This window comes from Sciurus carolinensis, chromosome X, assembly GCF_902686445.1.
Source record: "Sciurus carolinensis chromosome X, mSciCar1.2, whole genome shotgun sequence".
Taxonomy (NCBI): Eukaryota; Metazoa; Chordata; class Mammalia; order Rodentia; family Sciuridae; genus Sciurus; species Sciurus carolinensis.
Window position 1 is genome coordinate 113,901,830 of NC_062232.1, and position 20,123 is coordinate 113,921,952.

A 20,123-nucleotide genomic window follows, 5' to 3' on the forward strand; every position below is an offset into this window, starting at 1 on the left:
GGGTCAGGAAGCCCAGGGGGCAGTGACAGAAGCCAAGTTCCCTTAGGACCCGGGATTTGGTCCTGTTGGCTTCACTCCAGTGCCTGGCACGTAAAATGGGATCCACAAGAATTTGCAGAGTGAACCACTGAGTGAAAACACAACCTCCACAAGCTATTCCTGACTACCGTGTTCCCCCAAATGGAGAAGTAACCACCGGGTGGTTGGGAGGTCCCACTAGACCTGTAAAACAAACCCAGAAGCAAACTCTGTTTATTCCGGGGGCAGGGGGTCATGGTGGAATCAGGAATCCCAGGACTGGGGCTCACAGCCACTTTCCAGTGGTGCTGAAAGCTTTCCAACAACACAGTTACCTAGTTAGATGCTCTCTGAAGGCAAGGCCAGAAGCTTCATGGAGTACAGATGTGGGATTTAGGGAACATCCTCCCCCGCCCCAGGCTACAGCGCCTCCCACCCACACACATCAAGGGGCTCTGTGTTTGACCCCGGAACCATGTCTGTAGGTGGGACGGGCCTCTCCCACAGAGCGGCTCAAGGGGACTGAAGGGTACCATATGTGGCAATGTTTTTGTTTAAAAAGTCTGCTGAGGACCTAGTGGGGTGCTAGAAAATTTTATTCCTGGGGAATGAATGATGAATTAACCACAGATGAACATTATTGCCACTCAGGTAATTCATTTATTGAACTTAATAACATGCAATGTGCTCCTGGTATCTACCAGGCAGGCACCATTGTACGTGCTGGCTAGTGGGTTAATGAAAACAAACAAACAAGCAAAAACTGCCCTACTTTCATGGAATTAACATTCTAGTATGGGAAAGAAGGGGCATAGGCAAACACTAAATTTAATAGATCGAGGTGGTGACAACAGATGGAAAATACTATGGAAAAATAAAATTTGGGCAGATAGCATAAACTGAAGGCAAGCTGTGACTTTAAATCCTGCCCATTAACAGGCGGGCCCTGCAGCCTCTTTAGTACTTGCCTCCCCAGGTTACTTCAGGGTCATATGGGGCCACGCCAGCACAGAATCCACTCTTAGCCATGGAAAACCAGGAATTCGATCACCCCCTGCTCGGGCTGACCATAACCCACAGTTGCCCTCCAAGAGTCCTCTTCCACATTGGCCAAACAGGAGAATTAAATGGGCAGTGGTGGGATCCGCAGCCCATGCATCTCTCACATCCAATATGGCCTTCCCTGTGATTAACAGCATCAGTTATTTCTTTCCTACAATCAGGAACCAGTTTTAGCATCTTTCTGAGTGGATGAGGCACATCTCTAAAGTGGGACCATGGTCCCCAGGGAACTACCCAGTAATTCTACAAGGAAAGACCAATTTAATGTATTGTTTGGGCTCGCTAAGCTCAGCTTTTCCATTAAACCGGGCCCTTTACTGCCCACAGAAATAAAGACCAACAGGAAACAAAAGGCTCTGCTTTTACAATATGTGCACTGGGGTCATAGAAACCGCTCTCCAAATATAGCAGGACTGCACGCTCTCCACTATGACCACATCCACGATGTCATTGGGTTGAGGTACATATCCGGCAGGAAGCTTCAGAGAATCCAAGGTGAAAAAGATGGTGTCGTCCACCACCCCGTGTCTTCCATGTACACTACTGATGCAGACCTGTGACGAGAAATGACGGGAACGGTCGTGTGAAAGCACGGTCCGCGGTAACCGGCTCGGCACCGGCTCGGCACCTCCTCACTCTGCCTCTAACCCTGGCACTGATTTCCCACCCGACCGGGAACGTGGGCAAGACCAGGGGTGCTTTTCAGACACACCTGTGCCAAGATCCCCCCTCATGCCAATTCAACGGGAATCTCTGGAGGTGGGCCCGAGCCTCCCACCACAGACCTCGGGCTAGAAATGACCCACAATGGCCACTAACCTCTATAGTTAAGGTTGAGAGAGTGAATAGGATTGAGTAAGAGAGGTATGTGGTGGTAAGTGGGCTCTAATGTTTTATCTAATTTCTTGCTCACGTTCCAAGCTCCTTCCTAAAATGTTACTATTTTGCAAAATGAATTTATCAACTCATTTTCAGTTCCCACTAATCAAATCATCACCAGCTATTATCAGTGAGCTCAAGCCCCACTCCACTCCTTTCTAACAATTCCCAGCAGCACAATATTTCCTGTTTTTGTTGCTCTCAGAATATTTTAATACCTCCCAAATAAACAACATCATTTAGATGTTAATTATATGTGTGTTCTACATTATTCTCTAATTATTTCCTTTCAGAAGTGCAGCCTTTTCAATAAGAAAATCAGCTCCTCTTTGGCAAAGTGTATATTTTATTTTAGGGTTTCCCACATATCTAATAGAATTCTGGGCTGCAGAAATTATCACTAAAGAAGGATAAGCAGAAACCAAAGGGAAAGTACAACATACATACATACTACCTCGTGCACATGCTTGTGTCTCAGAGGCTTCACTGAGAGGGCCTTCCTGCTCTTTGTGTCTGGCTGGACGGCAAATTCAACTTCTACCCGGTCACCCTGATATGGCTCAAAATCTAAAACAGCCATGGGGAGAAATCAAGCTAGAACAGCTTTAATTTTGGGTATTGTTACTTTTTACAGTAACTCTTCAACTGTAAAACCCTAAAAGAGTTTCTATTTCATCTAAGGAACATTATGAACATTTTAAAACCACTAACTTATCATCTTCCCATCAAAAGGGAAGTTTTTAATCCTTGAGATGTTAATTCTCTTACACTTATTTAACAAAGTCAAATGAAAAATGGTGGCAACTGTGCATTGAATCCAATCTCTGGGCCTCCCTTCTTCAGATATCAAGAGAGAAGCATCAGAGAAGTACTTACCATATATAGTTGCAGGGACAACGGATCAATATACATAAAATTCATACAATAGTTCCTGGTACCTAATCAGCACCAAATAAATGTTGATTGTGAGTAGTAATAGGATTAGCCATAGCATATATTGCTATAGAAACAATTATATCATGTGTTTTGGATAGATAAACATTATGTATTTTATATCTTACAGTTAAACATTTCTGAACCTTATGACTCAGTATTTCCTAGTTCTTTGTAGTCTTTTCTCATTTTACTTCAATTTCCATTATGACTAAATTTTAGAATGGCCCACGACATGCATTGGACCTCTTCCCTTTCGTTCTCTCTTTTAGTCTTTGTTCTTCACATCCTTTTTGTGTGACTTTATAGGGTATCTGTGAGCTGCTAATTCCAAAATGCATATGCCTGAAGCTCTAATCGACCTCAGTTTCATATATCCAATGTTTACTCAAATCATCATGTATGAAGCTAAATTCCTGCTATTCTAGTCATACACTTAATTTTGCTCCTTGAGCTTTCCAAACCTCAGAAAAGGAAACTCTTCCTTTAGTGTAACTCAAATTTAAACATTTGGATCAACTTGTGACTCCTCTTTCCTTCATACCAAGTGTTCAATTCATCAGGCAATACTTTCACCTCTACTCTAAAATCTTTTCCAAATCAAATCAATCCTTACAGCCTCAACTACTACTTACCTTGTCCAAATCTCCATTATGATTCACCAGGACTATTGTGACAGACTCCTAACTTGTCTTCCCAAATATATCTTTGTCCCATACAGACTATTCTCAATACCATAGTCAGGATAAATGTCTTAAAATATAATTCACCAAATATCACAATATTAAATTGAATTAGATTTGGCCTAAAACAGAGATCATATTTGGGTGATAAATTATGGCCCATAGAGGCCTCCGTATATAGTAAACTGCAACCTAACTTGATGTGTAGGCAAGTTGTAACTTAACAGTATATACCCTGGTCACCAAACAACTGAACCTCAACCAATAATAGCAACTCTAGCCTCAGCCAATTGCAGGCTGCCAAATTATGCCCAAATAAGGCAAATAATGAACTGCACCAATCAGGTCGTCTCTGTACTCATTCCTTTCTTTTTTCATTTTCTATTCTTTTTTTAAAATATAAATACGGCTTATCATATTGGAGGTAGGAGCATTCTGAGTTATCATTGGTGTAGAATGCTGCATGGTTTGAGAACATTTCTCTTGCTCAAGTAAATGAAGTTTAACTGGTACTAGTTTTTTTTTTCCCCAACAGTATTGCTTACAACCTCCCTAAAAGTAAAATCCTTACAATGCCCTTCAAATCCCTATGTGGCTCATACTCTTATTCCAATCAGATTTCAGGCATACTTGAGGCTCTCACGGACTGCTTTATATAAATCAATCCACTGTCTTACCATGGGAATGATTTTTTTTGTGGGGGGAATGATTCCTTTCCATTTTCTTTAGAATTATGTGGAAAGCAGGCTATGTATGCCCTGCTGTGAGTTGCTCCATGATGAATAGAAAAATTTTCAGATTGTGCCATTTAATAAAGCAGTAGTTTGCCATGAGTTACTCCATTTTGAGTACAAGTGCCAAGGAAGAATGAACCTATGCTGTGTTTGTACAAGTACACAACCACCCTCTGTTCAGCACAACCATAAGGCACAGACTGATAAATAACTTATTCATGCCAATTTATGAAACTAAATCAGGAACATCCACACATGTGGATATCCCAAATCATATTTGACATACAGGACACAGGAGCTTATCAACTTCACAGATGTAACCCACTCACCTAAGGCCCATAAAAGGAAAAGCTCCCCCATGAATGGACACAGTGGCATCCTGACCCTGTCTCCTGGTCACTTTTCATAAGCCTTGCCTAGGAAAACTGCCACAATGATGAAACTTTGATTTTCTGTCCCTGGACTTTAGCTTCACATGGTTTTTCTTGCCCTTGATGACAATGCATGGCCCACTCCAAGCTGACACTTTGAAGCTGCTGTCTGTTTGAATCTTTGCCTTAATAACTTTGTGGAACTGGTTCATTGAAGCCCTTATCTGACCACCTACAGTGACTCTTGCACTCATATCTGCTCTCTGCCTTTGCTCTTGGTACAGCAACCTGTAACCCTGAGGCTCTCTTAACCCTTTCTTAATCTTTCTGTGATACATGTATATCACTTTCTGAAGTATGATGTGTGACTTGAGTGTTATAGACATTAGAAATTAAGATTGAAATGGATTAAACTAATTTGTGATTACCTGGCTTATGAGTATCAGGTGATCCACAAGTATTCAGTGAACTACCACTGCTGAAGTGGTATAGCCTGTGAATTTATTGTTATCCTGTAAATTCTCACATCGTGCAAAAACACAAACGTGTTTGGTCTATGTTAATGGCAGAGCTCACAACAGTTGGAAAATCAGTAAACTCAGTTAGAAATATTTCAGGTCTATACTAAAATTTTACCTTTTCAGTAACTGAAATTTCAACACATTGCTCCTTAGATTTCTATCATTCCTTAAAGTATAACTCAGCAGTTTTGGATCTACTCCTAAGCACATCAGCCGTGTGAAGAAAACCATAGGTCCACAGACTTGTACAAAGAGGTTTTGGTGGAATTTTTTCATAATAGCCAAAAGCTACTATCAGCCAACATGACTTTCAATAGGACAATTGAGAAACTGATGCATTTAATATGACAGAATGAACTGCAGACACATACAGAAATAGATGAGTCTAAAAATATTCTTCTTAATGAAAAATGTCTTACACAGTCTGATTCCATTACATGAAATTCTCAAACAGGAAAATTAATCCTATGATAGATAAAATATAGAATGAAGTTTCTCTGCAGGAATAAAGATTGACTATAGAAGGGTATGATGTAATGTTTCATTATAAGCACTTGTTAAAACCCACACACTCGAAACAAAAAAACTAAACAAATGTTGAACTTGAGTTGCTGACACACATGCTGGAATTCAGGGAACACAATAGAAATGTCCATATCTTACTTTCAACAACATAAAAAATTTAAGATAGATTGGTGGAGATGGAATGATGAAGACATGGATAGATATGTGATAAATGTGATAAATGAGTATAATAAAATGTTACTGATAGAATTCAGGTGGTGGTTACATGGTTATTCACTGTCAAATTATTTTAAATTTGATATATGTTTGAAAACTTTCTTAATAAAAATAAGAATTGATCCAGGTCAGGGAACTTCTACTTTGTAATTACTGTTACAGATAACAGATTTCTCACTAATATGGTAAAATATGAAATATGATCATGAGTAATGTGCCTCTCTTGTCCATATTCTTTCCAGACACAAGGTAACTAACACTCACCTTCTAAGGACCACATAAAATATGCTTGAACATAAAACAGAGTGTCCTGGGACATGAGTGACTATGGAAAGCTAACTCCAATGTCTCACAAAGTAATAGAAGAGGTATTAGATGCTGCTGGCCCAGGCCCTTGGTAGATCACTGTTCACTCCATGGTTCATGCCGTGGCCTTAAGAAGGCAAGATTTTGCCAGATCACAAAGCTGGCAAGATCAATGGGACATTTGGTATACTGTAGGTTAGTTTACATAAAACATTTAAGGGAAAGATCAGCACAGATGTCTTAATACATAGAGATCAGTCCTAATGCTCTTCCTATGGTGTAAATTTATAACTACTTGTTTAATATTTTGGCAACTTTCCTGTTGTGATTTGGATATGAGGTATCCGCTGAAAGCTCCCCTGTTAATGCAGGAATATGCAGAGGTAAATGATTAGATTATGAGAGCTGTAGCCTAATGAACTGAATTCAAATGTTATGAAAACAGTACCTGGAACAAAGTGAGAAACTCAAATATCTACCCAATAAACAATAAGGAATCAGCTTGTATTGGCTCCCCATTACGTGGGACAAAAACTATGAAAACTTTTCCGTCTTTTTTCTTTTAGAGTCCCATTATTTTTAAAATTGCATTTTCTTATGCCATTTTCACTGGGTTTCATAATCAGATTAACAGCAGCTATTCTGATCATTCTATGCGTGACTGGTTGGGCTCAGGACTTTTTTTCCAGGGATGGGCAGGACTGCTTTTTTAGCCACCCTCTGTCTAACCCAGGTCTATTACTCTGTTTGACTCAAGTTATTTTGTAGCAGTAAATACCTTCACCTATGCCTACAACCCCATCCTTTCTTTATGCCTCATTGACCTTGTTCCCTCAATCATTCTTCCTCTCTTCTGCACCTTTGATCATCCCCTTGGCATTACAAACATTTTCAAGTCTTTCCCATCTTGAGAAGAATTCTAGTGAGGCTACTATTGATGGTGTCTTCTTGTTGGCATGGTTACAGAAACCAAGAAATGGCCTTTGGAGCTTAGCAATCACACAGGACTTTTCTTACAGAATAGATGATTTCTGACTACAGGTCATAAAATTCTAGCCACTACAGACAAGCATCCTTGTAGACTTCCTGGGCTAACAACTAAGATGAAATTCTGGCTTTTACATCCAAGAAAAATAGAACAGAGAGCTGTTTGGTGTGGCTGAGACAATGTCCCCCTTTATACCACAATGAAGTGGCAGATGATTAGGTTTAAACAGGTACACATTTTTTACTTCTATTCATCTTTCTCAAAATCTGTCCTGGCAGGGGATTGCAGGGGTATGAAGTCCAGCTTGGACAGCACCTAACCTAGGAAGCCTTCCCCAGTTCTCCCAACTGCAGTCAGTCATTGTCTTTGTGCTGCTCGGTAATACTGTTCTCATCACATTATTTCAATGCATCCACATGCCTGCTGCTTCCACTTGAACTATGAGCTCTTCACAGAGAGGGCTTAATAAAATCTGCTGTTTCTTTTCTTTCTTTCTTTCTTTTCTTTTTTTTTTTTTTTTTTTTTTTTTGGTGCTGAAGATCAAACCCAGGGCCTGTGCATTTCAGGCATTACTCTACCACTGAGTTATAGCTCCAGTCCAATAAAATCTGCTTTATTTTGGTCCCCCCAATATCTAGAACTCTCTGCAAAACTAAATTAAACTCAAATAAAATTTAAAAATTAACAAATCATTGCTTTATCCATAAAACAACTAAATGTTATATCTAATAACTGTACATAGAATTCTTAAAGGTACAAGGCTACCCCTAACAAAAACATTTGAAGTATTTTAAAATAGTATCCCTGCATACTTACAATACTTTGTTAATTAGAAATTTAGTACCCATGTGAACAAAATCACATAAATATTAGTAACTGCATTCAATAAAATGAAAATGCAACAGATGACAGCATGAGGTTTTAAAAATATTATATATCTTCCCTTGTTGCACATTATTTTCAAATTCCAAAGATTTACCTCAAACATTGAAGTGTGGCTGATAGGAGTCATATATATTTGGAAAAGTTGTTCTAGTACTAAAATACTCTCATCAAATAAGCATGTTCCAAATTTGACCCTGGAGATAATGCCTTTAACTATCTTCAAATCCAACTCATAAAACTTAAAAGTTGGTAAAACCTAATTTTAACTTCTAAAACTTGTAAATTATACCTTTACAGACAACATCTAGTGAGAAGTAAATTGTGTGACTGATGTAGTCAGCACCGCCCATTAGAGAGGTAATACAGCCAAATGAAACTCTTTTACAGGAGTCTGGTGGTCCATCACCATGGCAATTATCAGAGAAAGCATCCACCTGTAAAGTAAAAACATAGTTACTTCAAACATAACACAATTTTAAAATCTAGAAATATGTGCTGAAATCAATGATGTTCAAGAAATAGTTTGAACACTACAATAAACATTGATCAATATATTTCAGTTGACAAGCACATCACAGACAAAAGTTGATAAAATAGTGCCCAAGAATCTATTTTTTTCCTGTATTTTTTAGAGTAGTTTAAGAAAACTGAGGAAAAGGTAAAAGGAGTTAGTTCCCATATACTCCCTCTAATCAACCCTGTTTCTCCTATTATTAGCATCTGGTATTGGTATGCTACATTGATTATAATTGATAAACCCATATCAGCACTTTATAAAGTCCATAGCTTACATAGGATTCACTCTGTGCGTGGTACAGTCATATATTGTTAAATTGTGTCTAAAAACTTTACTTATCCATCAGATTTTAACACACTGATAAAGTAAGATTCAAAATAAAATATATAGTTTCTACTCATCAGGAATTAACAAATGGGAATAAAAGACAAAAATAACTAATTCAAAGCAAGTGATGATACATGGTAAAAAACAAGTTTGAAAATTGGTTAAGGAGGAAGAGAATTTCAGATGAAGAATATGGGAAATTTCTTGAAGGAAGTGATTTTGACCTGGGCTGTGAAAGGGGAGAAAGATTTTACTTGATAATTTGGGGTTGGAATTGGGGGTAGGGATAGGGAGATGGCAAAGGAAGAGAAAAAAACAAGTCAGGGAAAAGAGAGAGACAAAAACCATAAAATTCCAGGTAAAGTTGAGAAAATTACTGGGGGGTGGATTCTTAAAACACAAGTCAAATAAGACTTTATCTAAAATAGCCTTTCAAACCTTATTTATTGGGATTTTAATCATCTTTTTCTTATAATTTGTTTTTCTAATTACACAAATAATACATGTTCATTATACAAAATGTAAAAAAGACAAAAAAGCAAAAAAGGCAATTACACATAATCCATAAATGCACTATCTAAAGATAACCTATGACTACATTTTGGTTCCTACCTTGTACCAAATGTTTGACCATGCATAAACACAGCATAAACATCTACTAAACTTTTTTGGTACTGGGAACTGAACTCAGGGGCACTTAACCACTGAGTCACATCCCCAGCCCTTTTTTTATTTTTCATTTAGGGACAGGGTCTCACTAAGTTGCTTAGGGCCCTGCTAAGTTGCTGAGGCTGGCTTTGAACATGTGATCCTCCTGTCTCAGCCTCCAGAGCCACTAGGATTACAGGTGTGAAGCACTGAGCCTGGCTATTAACCATTTTAAAGGTAAATTTAATATTATATATTATTAATATATCACCAAATGATCACAAACATGTCAACAGATTGTTGAAACAATATTCTAAACAATAATATGGCCTTACACTGAAAGGAATTTCCATCATTCATTGACTCAATTCCATGTAGTTGAACATTCAGCTTGTATCCTAACACATTGTCTACTTGCCTAATTTATTGTTGTAAGATAAACTTCTAGGAGAGGAATTTCTTGCTCAAAAGTTTCTAATGAAAAGTTGATTCAAAGTGGTGTAATTTCATTTTCAGTTTTCTTTTGTAAATAGCCTAGTTCATGGCTTATTCCTGTTTCTCCATTCATGTATTTCCCATTGTCAATGCCAATCTCATGGTTATTTATTCTTCATTCACTTTCATTGAGAAATTAAGCACCAGGCTTATATCTCTCCACCATTACTACTTCTATGAGTGTTCAAGTGGATGATCCATTATACATGCTCATCGCTGTGTCCTGACTCCACACAAATTCATAGTCATACTGCAGACTGAAACCTTTCTCTGAGTTTCATATAAAATTCTCCACTCTCCCTCCTCTGATTTTTCTATTTATTTATTTATTTGGTACTGGGGATTGAATACAGAGGTACTTTACCACTGAGCCACATCCCCAGCCCCTTTTATTTTTTATTTAGAGACAGGGTCTCTCTGAGTTGCTTAGGGCCTCACTAAGTTGCTGAGGGTGATCCTGAACTCATGATCCTCCTGCCTCAGCCTCCTGAGTTGCTGGAGATTATTATTTTTAAAAACTTCCAATTATTGAACTTCACTCACTTTGTTTTTCTCAGCTACCAAAACCCCAATCCCAGAAAGGTCCAGTCACCCAGCTGTTCTCCTTTACTCCAACAAGTGGAATGCTGTGAAAATGAAGACATGAAATCCAGCTCTCTGGACTCCCAATGGAGAACACAATACTCACATGAATGCTCAATGCTACCCAATAATCTTACTCTAGCTCCCTAATAAATATGACCTCCTACTTTCTACCTGGCATTATCTATACCTCAAAACTATAGCATCGTTATCTTATTTTTAATTACACGAGTATTTTATATGCATTAATGAAAAATTAGTAAACACAGAAGCAAGAGCTACTTCTTATTTCTCTGAGAAAATAAAGGTCATGGGACAGGGACTCCTTTATGAACCTCCCAGCACCTGTCCTGGCTTTCTTTGCCCTCCTCCTGTAACAGTGGAGGAATACATGAGCCTTTATCAAAAGCCAGCTCCTCCACTGTGCACTTGGAACCACTCTCTCTTGACTCCATGATGATTTGGTTCTTACCATTATTACTTCTCTTCCTCCTTTATTAAACACGTTTCCCTTGCTAAAGGATCATCATTAAAAATGTGCTGGAGACTCTCCTATCTTTAAAAAAATAAGACAAATAAACCTGCCTTGATCTTATGCCCCCTTCAGCCTCATTTCTTTGCTCCTATTCCAGCAAAATATATTGTAGAAATTCTCTACAAAAATAGGAAAAGCCTGGAACTCAACCTCAATATTTCCTGATAAGTGCTTTCTGTATCCTTGAGCAGGGGTGTTTTGGGGTTCATGATGAGTAGGTAGATAAGGAAGTCAGACTTAGGATGACAAATGACAGGAAGAGAAGACAAGGGAGACAATGGAGACAGAAAACTCTGGTCAAGTTTCCAGTCCACAAAAGGAAAGGGGAAGCTAAAAGAAAAGTCAGTTGTGAGGATGGGACTTGTATTTTGTGAACTAAGATTTGAACATGTTTAAATGCTGATGGATATTGGCCCTTAAAAAGAGGAAGAGCTTAAAAAGACAGGAAGAGAAGAGACATTCATTAAAGAAAGGTTTTAGAGAAAGCAGAGGGAATACTCTAGAGTACATATAAGGAGGATTGGTCTTAGGAAAAGGAACACCTTTTCCATTCCAACAAGACAGGAGCAGAGAAAAGGTGAAGATATAGGGAGATTTGTAAGTTTTCTTGTTAAAAATGAACACCAGTGGGTAGGGTCAGTGGCACACACCTATAATCCCAGCAACTCAGGAGGCTGAAGCAGGAGGACTGCAATTCTAAGACCAGCCTCAGCAACTTAGCAAGATTTGTCTCAAAAAACTGAAATTTAAAAAAAGGGCTGGGAATGTAGCTCAATGGTAGAGCACTGCTGGGTTCAATCTCCAATACGGCAAACAAACAAAAACCCAAACAAAATACCCCACCAAGCTCAGTGGCAGAGCACTTGCTTAGCATGTAAGAGGCCCTGAGTTCCATCCCCAGGACTGCAAAAAAAAAATTTATATGTGATAACCAAATGGTCATCATTCCCATAAAGAAAGAATGACTCAATATTAGGAAAATGATTTGTATTTTCTCCCTGATAATAGCTAGTAGCAGGAGAGGTACTAGGTAAAGATCTTGAGGGTGCCAGAAAAACATTTGAAAATTCATAATCCCTAATTTTCAAAAATCTAGACATGTAATACAAAGGACACTTCTTTACCAAGACTAAGATAATTCAAAGTACCTGTCAAGTACCATGCATTTCAATAAAATGGAAACCAGGTAAGGGCTATAACCAGTCTTTCCTGTATTTTAAGATGCTCATTTTTTCACATTTTAGCATTTTTGAAATCAAGAGGACAGCCATAATCTATGCATAATTTAAGTTTTCATTATTAAATTAGTGGTGTGCCTTAAATTGATGAAATTTTGTTGCAATGGGCCAAGCACTGTTGAATAGGCACAAATACTGCATTTTCTAGATGTTTAGACTGGCTTTTAAGATCCTGAAATCAGGTGTGGTGGTGCACACCTGTAAGCTCAGCAGCTTGGGAGGCTGAGACAGGGGGATCACAAGTTCAAGGCCAGCCTCAGCAAGTTAGCAAGGCCCAAAGCAACTTAGTGAGACTGTCTCAAAAAAAGGGTGGGGAGGGTGGGCTGCAGATATGGCTCTGTGGTAGAGTGGACCTGGGTTCAATCCCTGGTACAAAAAAAAGAGCAACAAAAAAAGATTCTGAAATCAAGGGCTGGGTGTGCAGCTCAGTGGTACAATGCTTTCCTAGCATGTGCAAGGCACTGGATTCCATCCCCAACACCAGATCAAAAAGATCATACTATTTTTTAAACACGTCAAAAAATTAGCTGCCTTGTTGATTTTAAAGACACAATGGTAACCTACAGAAAAAAGAAAAAGAATGTGCACATGCACGTAAATTAATAAAATACTAAGAAAGGGAACAGAGAAGTGTATAATGCAAGTTAGTCAAATTCCACATCTTTTATGATGCAAAGCCAATGAATACTGGCTAATACTGGTAAATCAAGAAAGGGATGAGAATATTATGCATACTATCCAGGGGTCCAGGAGAAGAGGGTTTCTATTTCTAAAAGTTAAAAACTGCCACGCACAAGAGATGGGGATGCAGCTCAACAGTAGAACATTTGCCCACCATGTGTGAGGTTCTGGGTTCTATCCCCACCACTGTAAGACAAAAACAAAACAAAAACCCTGCCACTCAATTGCCTAGGTTGCATGCAGTCGTGGGTTCATTCGCCAGTACTGAAAAAAAAGTTCACAGTTAAAAACCAAGCCCCATGCAATGGTACATGCCTGCAGTCCCAGCTACTTGGAATGTCGAGGTAGGAAAATGGTTTGAGCCCGGAGTTCTGAGCTAATTTGTGTAACGTGGTGAGTTCCCATCTCAAAGTTTTTTTTTTTAAATTTAAAAATAAGTAAATTTTAAAAATAAAATAAAAAAAAACACAAAAAAGTACCATGTCTGAAAAATAAAAGTTGCCCAGGAGGGCACAAAAGGTGATTTTTCACTTTTCATATTATATCTTTCCTAGAGTTCAAATTATTTATGTATGATTTCATGAAAATATAAAACCACTCAAAAAAATTTTTTTGGCACTAGGGATTGAATCCAGGGGCCCTTGACCACTGAACTACATCCCCAGTCCTTTTTTTATTTTATTTTCAAACAGAGTCTCAATGAGTTGCATGGGGCTTCACTAAGTTGCTGAGGCTGGCTTTGAACTCACGATCCTCCCGCCTCAGCCTCCCAAGCCCCTGGGATTACAGGTGTGCCCCACCATGCCCGGAAAAACCACTCAAATTTAAAGAAAGTTTATATTAAGCATTCAGTTGACATTCACCATCTAAATGATAATAATGACAAAGTATGTCTCAACCATTTAAGAAAGGCACACAGAAGAATTCAGTGTTTTCCATTTAACAAATTATATAACCAAAATCAATACTGACCTATGTAGAAGGGCAAAATTTATTTTATATATATATATATATATATATATATATATATATATATAATTTATTTTTACATGGTGCTGAGGATGGAACCCAATGCCTCACACGTGCTAGCCAAGTGCTCTACCACTGAGCTACAACCCCAGCAACAAGAGGGCAAAATTAACTTGAAAATACAACATATAACCATATAGATAATGATTTAAAATTATCCTAAAATTGAGTTTATTTTAAAAAGTTAAACAAATAATTTAAATTAAAAATGTATGTTGATAGTAGAACATATTAAAAATCTGGGAAATAAAGTTAGCAGAAAACATGCAGATCCTATTCAAAGAAATAATAAAACAATTCCAAAGTACATGAAAGGAAAGACATGCTTTTGGGGGAGAAGACTATTATTATGTCTGTTTTCCCTACATTAAATCTATAAACTCAAAGTCATTTCAATTAAAAAATCTCAATGGGCTTTGTTGTGATTGTTGTTATTGTGAGGAGTGGGGGAACAAAACACAATGTTCTGTGAATTGATACAGAAAAACCAACATGTAGTACTGTTCAGGAAAAGTCCCTAAACAAACAAAAGTTCCACAGGGAAACCAGGTTACCAAACATGGAAATATACTAAACCATTTGATCATATTTGCAAGACAAGATAACACAATCAAGTGACCATAATAGGAGTGGCAGTTTCAGACGCCTGTGAGACTATAGTGAGTGATACAAGTGTCCTTTGAATTCAGTAAGGGAATAGTGGATTATTATATTAAACTTATGGGGTCAACAAACCATTAGCAAAAGAAGGACTGGGTTTTTCTTTCAACTGCTACATCTAAATCAATTCCAGCCAGCCTGAATATTTAGATGTACACAAATAAATTACTTTCAGAGGAAAGCCTAAATGGGATTTGTGTGAATTATGAGATATAATAGGACTTTGTAAGGATCCTTAATGAATTCAAAGACCATTTAGGGAAGATGAACACATTTATAGCATGCACAAATTAAAGTCCATAAAACAAAGTTGGGCTCTGCTTCCTGTTTGCTGTCCAGAGCTGCTCTTCTCTGCCACACCCTGCTGCCATGACATTCTGCCTCACCTCAGGCCCAGAGTTATAGATTTGGCTAACCATGGATTGAACTTCTGAAACCAAGTGAAAAACATCTTGTGACTGGGAAGCTAAGATCAGGTGTGTATCATTTGACCTTAATCCAGAACCTTCACCTGCTGGGGGGAAATCTACCTACCAATCTGCAATTACCCATATTCCACTGGAAAGGCACCCACCAGTCTAAGAACACCCATCACCAGTTTATATAAACCATTTCTAAATCAGCTTCCTGGAATTATGAACTTTGGACAAGAGTCCTATATCATCTTGTTCAGTTATTTTTTCTAATAAAGTCATCTTCTTTGTCTTAAAAACCAAAAACCAAAGTTATAAAGCAGTGTTAGAAGTATCTGTAAAATATTCATACCACAAATTTCCTAACGGAGCTCTGATTTCCCTAACATTACAAATAGTTCTAATGTCCCTGACAAATAAATATCTGTACTTACTTGCTCTACTCTGATCAACACTTAAAGAAATACAAATAAAAATTTGAAGTTGCTTTTCACTTCTTAGATGAACAAATATTTTGAAGATTGACCATATTTCCATCCTTGCCAATGCTGTCCAATAGGCTGTCTCATAGTCTGCTGCTGATATGGTCAATGAGTACTTTAATATGCATAATTTGAGTATTTACACAAAAATGGCAAATATCTGAACTGAGGTGCTGTCTGCACACCTCTGCAAATTTACTAAAAATCTCATCAAATTGTACTCTTAGAACTAGAGAAACTTATGGTAGGTAAATTATATCTCAATAAAACTTTTTTAAAAAAATGATTAAGATCATATCTGTTTGCCTAGCAATTATACTTGAACAAATGCAGAAATCCATCAGTTGGGTAAAAAAAAAGGAAGTTGCAGGAAAACATAGATTCTAAAAATTATCATTGTTAATCATATTTTTAAATGCTGAACAATGGATATAAATTATACTTTTGCAAACTGAAGTCATGACAAAAATAAACAGATGTCCCACACAATCCCATAGGTTAGACTTTTTAAATTCCACTCTACATGTACTTTAACAGGTCACCTCAGAGAGGCTGAATAAATAGAAGCAAAATTCATGAAAATCTTACTTTGATTGCTTTCAATCCATGAGATGTTTTATCTTCTTCCACAACTGCAGTAACCTTTTGTCCAACTTTCAGAGGCACATTGCCAGTCACATCAGTACTGAAGTAGATGGACTCATCAACCAAGTCATAATCACTACAGAACTTTGTCACTACTCCCTGCCCAGTTTTAAGCCCGGTATCATCTAAGGGATGGGTAAACAAAAAGTTATAAAAATTATTCTCAAATTCAAACACACAGCTGGGCACAATGGTGCATACCTGTAATCCCAGAGACTAGGGAGGCTGAGACAGGAGGATTGTAAGTTCAAAGGCAGACTCAGAAATTTAGTGAGGCCCTAAGTAAATTAGCTAGACTCTGTCCCAAAATGAAAAAGATAAAAAATAAAAGGGCTGAGGATGTGGCTCAGTGGTTAAGTGTCTATGGGTTCAATCCCTGGTATAAAAAAAAAAAATTCAAACATACACTACAGATAAGCCCTACTAGAGAATGATCTAAATCTAGGAATAAAATGAGCTATATTTGAGATACAGATGACATGACAGTAGAATGCAGTGGTTAAGTGCCCAGGTTGAAAAGCTGGTTGCATCATTTCTCTGTACAGCACAGTAGATCTACACCCAAGGCAGCTGCGTGCTAAAGTGAAGAGCATTGCGTCTGGGGTGAGCCTGCCAGATTTGAATCATAGCTCTTCCCTTACTATCTAAATAAGACAGACATTTACTAACCTCTCTGAACTCATTCTCATCTGGAAAACCAGGACATGAACAATATCTGCCTAATCGGTAGTTATAAACATTAACTGGCACATACTTGTAAATTACTTAGAACTGTGACTGCCTCTCACAGGTTAGAGTGAAAACACTAGTTGTTATCCTACCTGTATCTAGAAACCCTTTATTTTTCATATGTATAAACAGTTTTTTTCATTTTTCATTTGTTCTTTTTAGATATACATGACAGTAGAGTACGTTTTGCTATATTATTCATGCAGAGTATACTCTAGAAAGCCTTAAAGCAACCATTATTGTTATATGATTTCATCATTATCCTCAAAAGCATCCCAAGATTTTTCATCATTATCCTCAACAGTTTCCCAAGCAACATCTGGGGATTCTTAAACATTTCACCTGACGAAGCACATAAAGAGATATGGAAGGGAAGGGAAAAGGGGAGGGAAAGAGGAAGTAGTGCGGACAAGTTATATTCCATGCAAATATGATTTTGTCAAAATAAACCTCACCATTATGTATAACTATAATGTACTAATAAAAACAAAAAAGAAAAAATTGAAAAAAATATGTCACATAAAAAAAGAGATGTGGGGATTAAAGTCTAGCCCAAATGTTTATCTGGATTACTCAGATTTTGAGGGAGTGGGCATGGTGCAGGGGATTGAATTTAGGAGCATCTGACCACTGAGCCACATCCCCAGCCCTATTTTGTATTTTATTTAGAGACACGGTCTAAGTTGCTTAGCGCCTCACTAACTTGCTGAGGCTGGCTTTGAACTCATAATCCTCCTGTCTCAGCCTCCCAAACTTCTGGGATTACAGGCGTGTGTCCCTGTACCTGGCTCAGATTTATTTTTTGTCTGAACAGACACAGCTAACAAGCTACAAATTGGGATCTGAACCCAGAGAATGTGCCTTCAGAGCCCAGGGAATGAACCACAGTGGTTAGGATGCCTTCACGAAGACTTGGGTTATTTGATAGGATGACTGGGAGAAATCTTCATTATAATAAGTTATGGAAGCCAAGAAAATGCTGAAATTTTGAAAAAAAATCAGAACCAAATTTGTTACCTGAAATCATGAATTGTAAGAAAATGTATGGATAAAGGAGACAACCATCATTCTAGCACAAGAAAGCTGTCAAAGAATCTCTGTGCATCCCAATTGACAAAAGTAGAGGTAATAATAGATGCTTCAGTGAAAGATGTCAGCTAAACACAGAGAAACCACTTTCTCTGGCAAGTTTTGCTGTGACCCAGGCACCTCCCCTGGGGGTTCACACTGGGCTGGCAAAGAAGCCACAGGATATCCCAGGTCAGGAAGGTTGGGCCTGCCCAGAAAACGCTACAGGCTAAAGGAAAGTCTCACTGAATTTGCTTTTGTGGAAGGAAGAGCTTAAGGGCTAAGAGTGGAGGTGAGAGATGCTGCTGAATCTGAGCATCAGGTGTGAATTCTGCTGGGTGCCCTTGCTTTCCTATTTGGGCTGTAGATAGACACGACAATACTAGGACTACTTTCATTGGGACTTTGTAGGTATTAACGACATGCAGCCACTACAGCCCATACAAGTGCTGGACACAAATTAGAATCAATATAATTCAGACCCGGCAAGAGCAACGCAAACCTTCTCGAGTTTGATCGGACTCTTACTAACAAAAGGAGTGCCACATGCATTCAGTACCAGACTCAGAGGTTTTTAGGATATAATATTGAACAAGTTAAAGAGAGTCCCTGCCTCCTACTGGCAACAGATATATATGACTCATCCACTTGGTTTCAAATTCACCCCCTAGGAAACAAAATCAAATTCAACCTCAAATACTACTGTAAATATAAAAAGGAATCTGTTGCACATCATGTGATATCTACACAAGACAAATTCCAAAAGTATGTGGGGAAATGCAAGGGCGGGGAACAGGCTCCCAGGGACCCTGTCTGCCTAGACCCATAGCCATTTTGGACCGGAGTTCAGAACATGAGTCGATGCAAGTCCATCCAGCAGGGGGAACTCTGGGATTCAGGGACGCCCTACCACCATAAAGTGGTGGCACGCACGGACCTTCTGAGTCTGACGCCCCACAACAGGGGTAGGGTACATCCCTGTGGGTTGGTCCCTTGGGGGGGAGATAAATGAGGTACCTTCCAAGAGTGTCTGATGCTGCGCCCTTTCTACCTCCAAATCAGCTTTCCGTCGGAAGAAGGCAAGAGCCCGGGAAATAAGACGGTGCATGGTCCTGTCGTCAGGGCAGCCTGACCACGCAGCAACACTAGATGTGAGGTCAGCTTCTATCTAGGTCTCTGCGCAGCAGCTGCTGAGGGCCACACGTCCTCCCTTCTCAGAGCAGCCCAACTTCTAATGTAAGGCCTTCACACAACCCTGGAGCCTACCGGCCACCTGTGGAGCTCTGGAGTGCTGCACCCCTGGCCCAGCCAATGGGAGAGTAGTGCGCCCAGCCAATGGGAGAGTAAGTGCACCCAGCCAATGGGAGAGTAGTGCGCCCAGCCAATGGGAGAGTAGTGCGCCCAGCCAATGGGAGAGTAAGTGCGCCTAGCCAATGGGAGAGTAGTGCGCCCAGCCAATGGGAGAGTAGTGCATTCCCCACTGAGATTCATGGGGATGGTGGGTGGGACTTCGTGGCTCCTCCTCTTTGTAGCTCCTCCCATCGCACGTAGGTAGAAATGAGATGGCCAATCTAAAACCCCTAGCATTAGGATGGGTTTGTGCTCTTCTTAGGGTAGAGGTTCTCATCCGTGGAATTCTTCATCAAAGGCCTGTGTCTAGCTTGGAAGGTGGAGCAGAACACCATCCTAAAGAAGGAGTCAGTCTCCCATACTGGTTCTCATTTGCTCAGCCCTCACTCTTCACTGCTTCAGGGTCCTTTTCCCTTCCTTTACCTCTGTATTCTCTACCCTGCTCCTCAAACAGCCTGACTTCCCCACATCTGCCCCATCCCACAAAGGGTTTAATGGTCAACCCTAAGCAAGAACTCTCTGTTCAATGTTGATACCACAGATATTATGGAAAAGTCTAACTTTCACATTCAATTAGGCCTCAAAACAGGCTGAGCACTACAT

General features: G+C 39.0%; 1 protein-coding gene across 1 annotated transcript; it reads right to left on the bottom strand.

The window, feature by feature from the left end:
• Positions 1-1,369: 1,369 nt before the first annotated feature.
• Positions 1,370-19,278, bottom strand: LOC124971666 (cancer/testis antigen 55-like). Its single transcript, XM_047535326.1, has 5 exons — positions 19,188-19,278; positions 16,317-16,498; positions 8,411-8,555; positions 2,414-2,526; positions 1,370-1,634 (listed from the first exon to the last, which is right to left on the bottom strand). The coding sequence occupies exons 1-5, from the start codon at positions 19,276-19,278 to the stop codon at positions 1,443-1,445; spliced, it is 723 nt and encodes a 240-aa protein (XP_047391282.1). The 3' UTR covers positions 1,370-1,442.
• Between the last annotated feature and the right edge of the window lie 845 nt (positions 19,279-20,123).

What these genes read in the sequence shown, in the direction of transcription:
- LOC124971666 (XM_047535326.1), bottom strand. Translation starts at nt 19,278, where the DNA reads ATGCACCGTCTTATTTCCCGGGCTCTTGCCTTCTTCCGACGGAAAGCT. An exon ending in ACTAGATGTTGTCTGTAAAG is followed by an intron (nt 2,527 to 8,410) that starts GTATAATTTACA and finishes TGGCTGTTTTAG; the next exon opens with ATTTTGAGCCATATCAGGGT. An exon ending in GACACAAGCATGTGCACGAG is followed by an intron (nt 1,635 to 2,413) that starts GTAGTATGTATG and finishes TTCTCGTCACAG; the next exon opens with GTCTGCATCAGTAGTGTACA.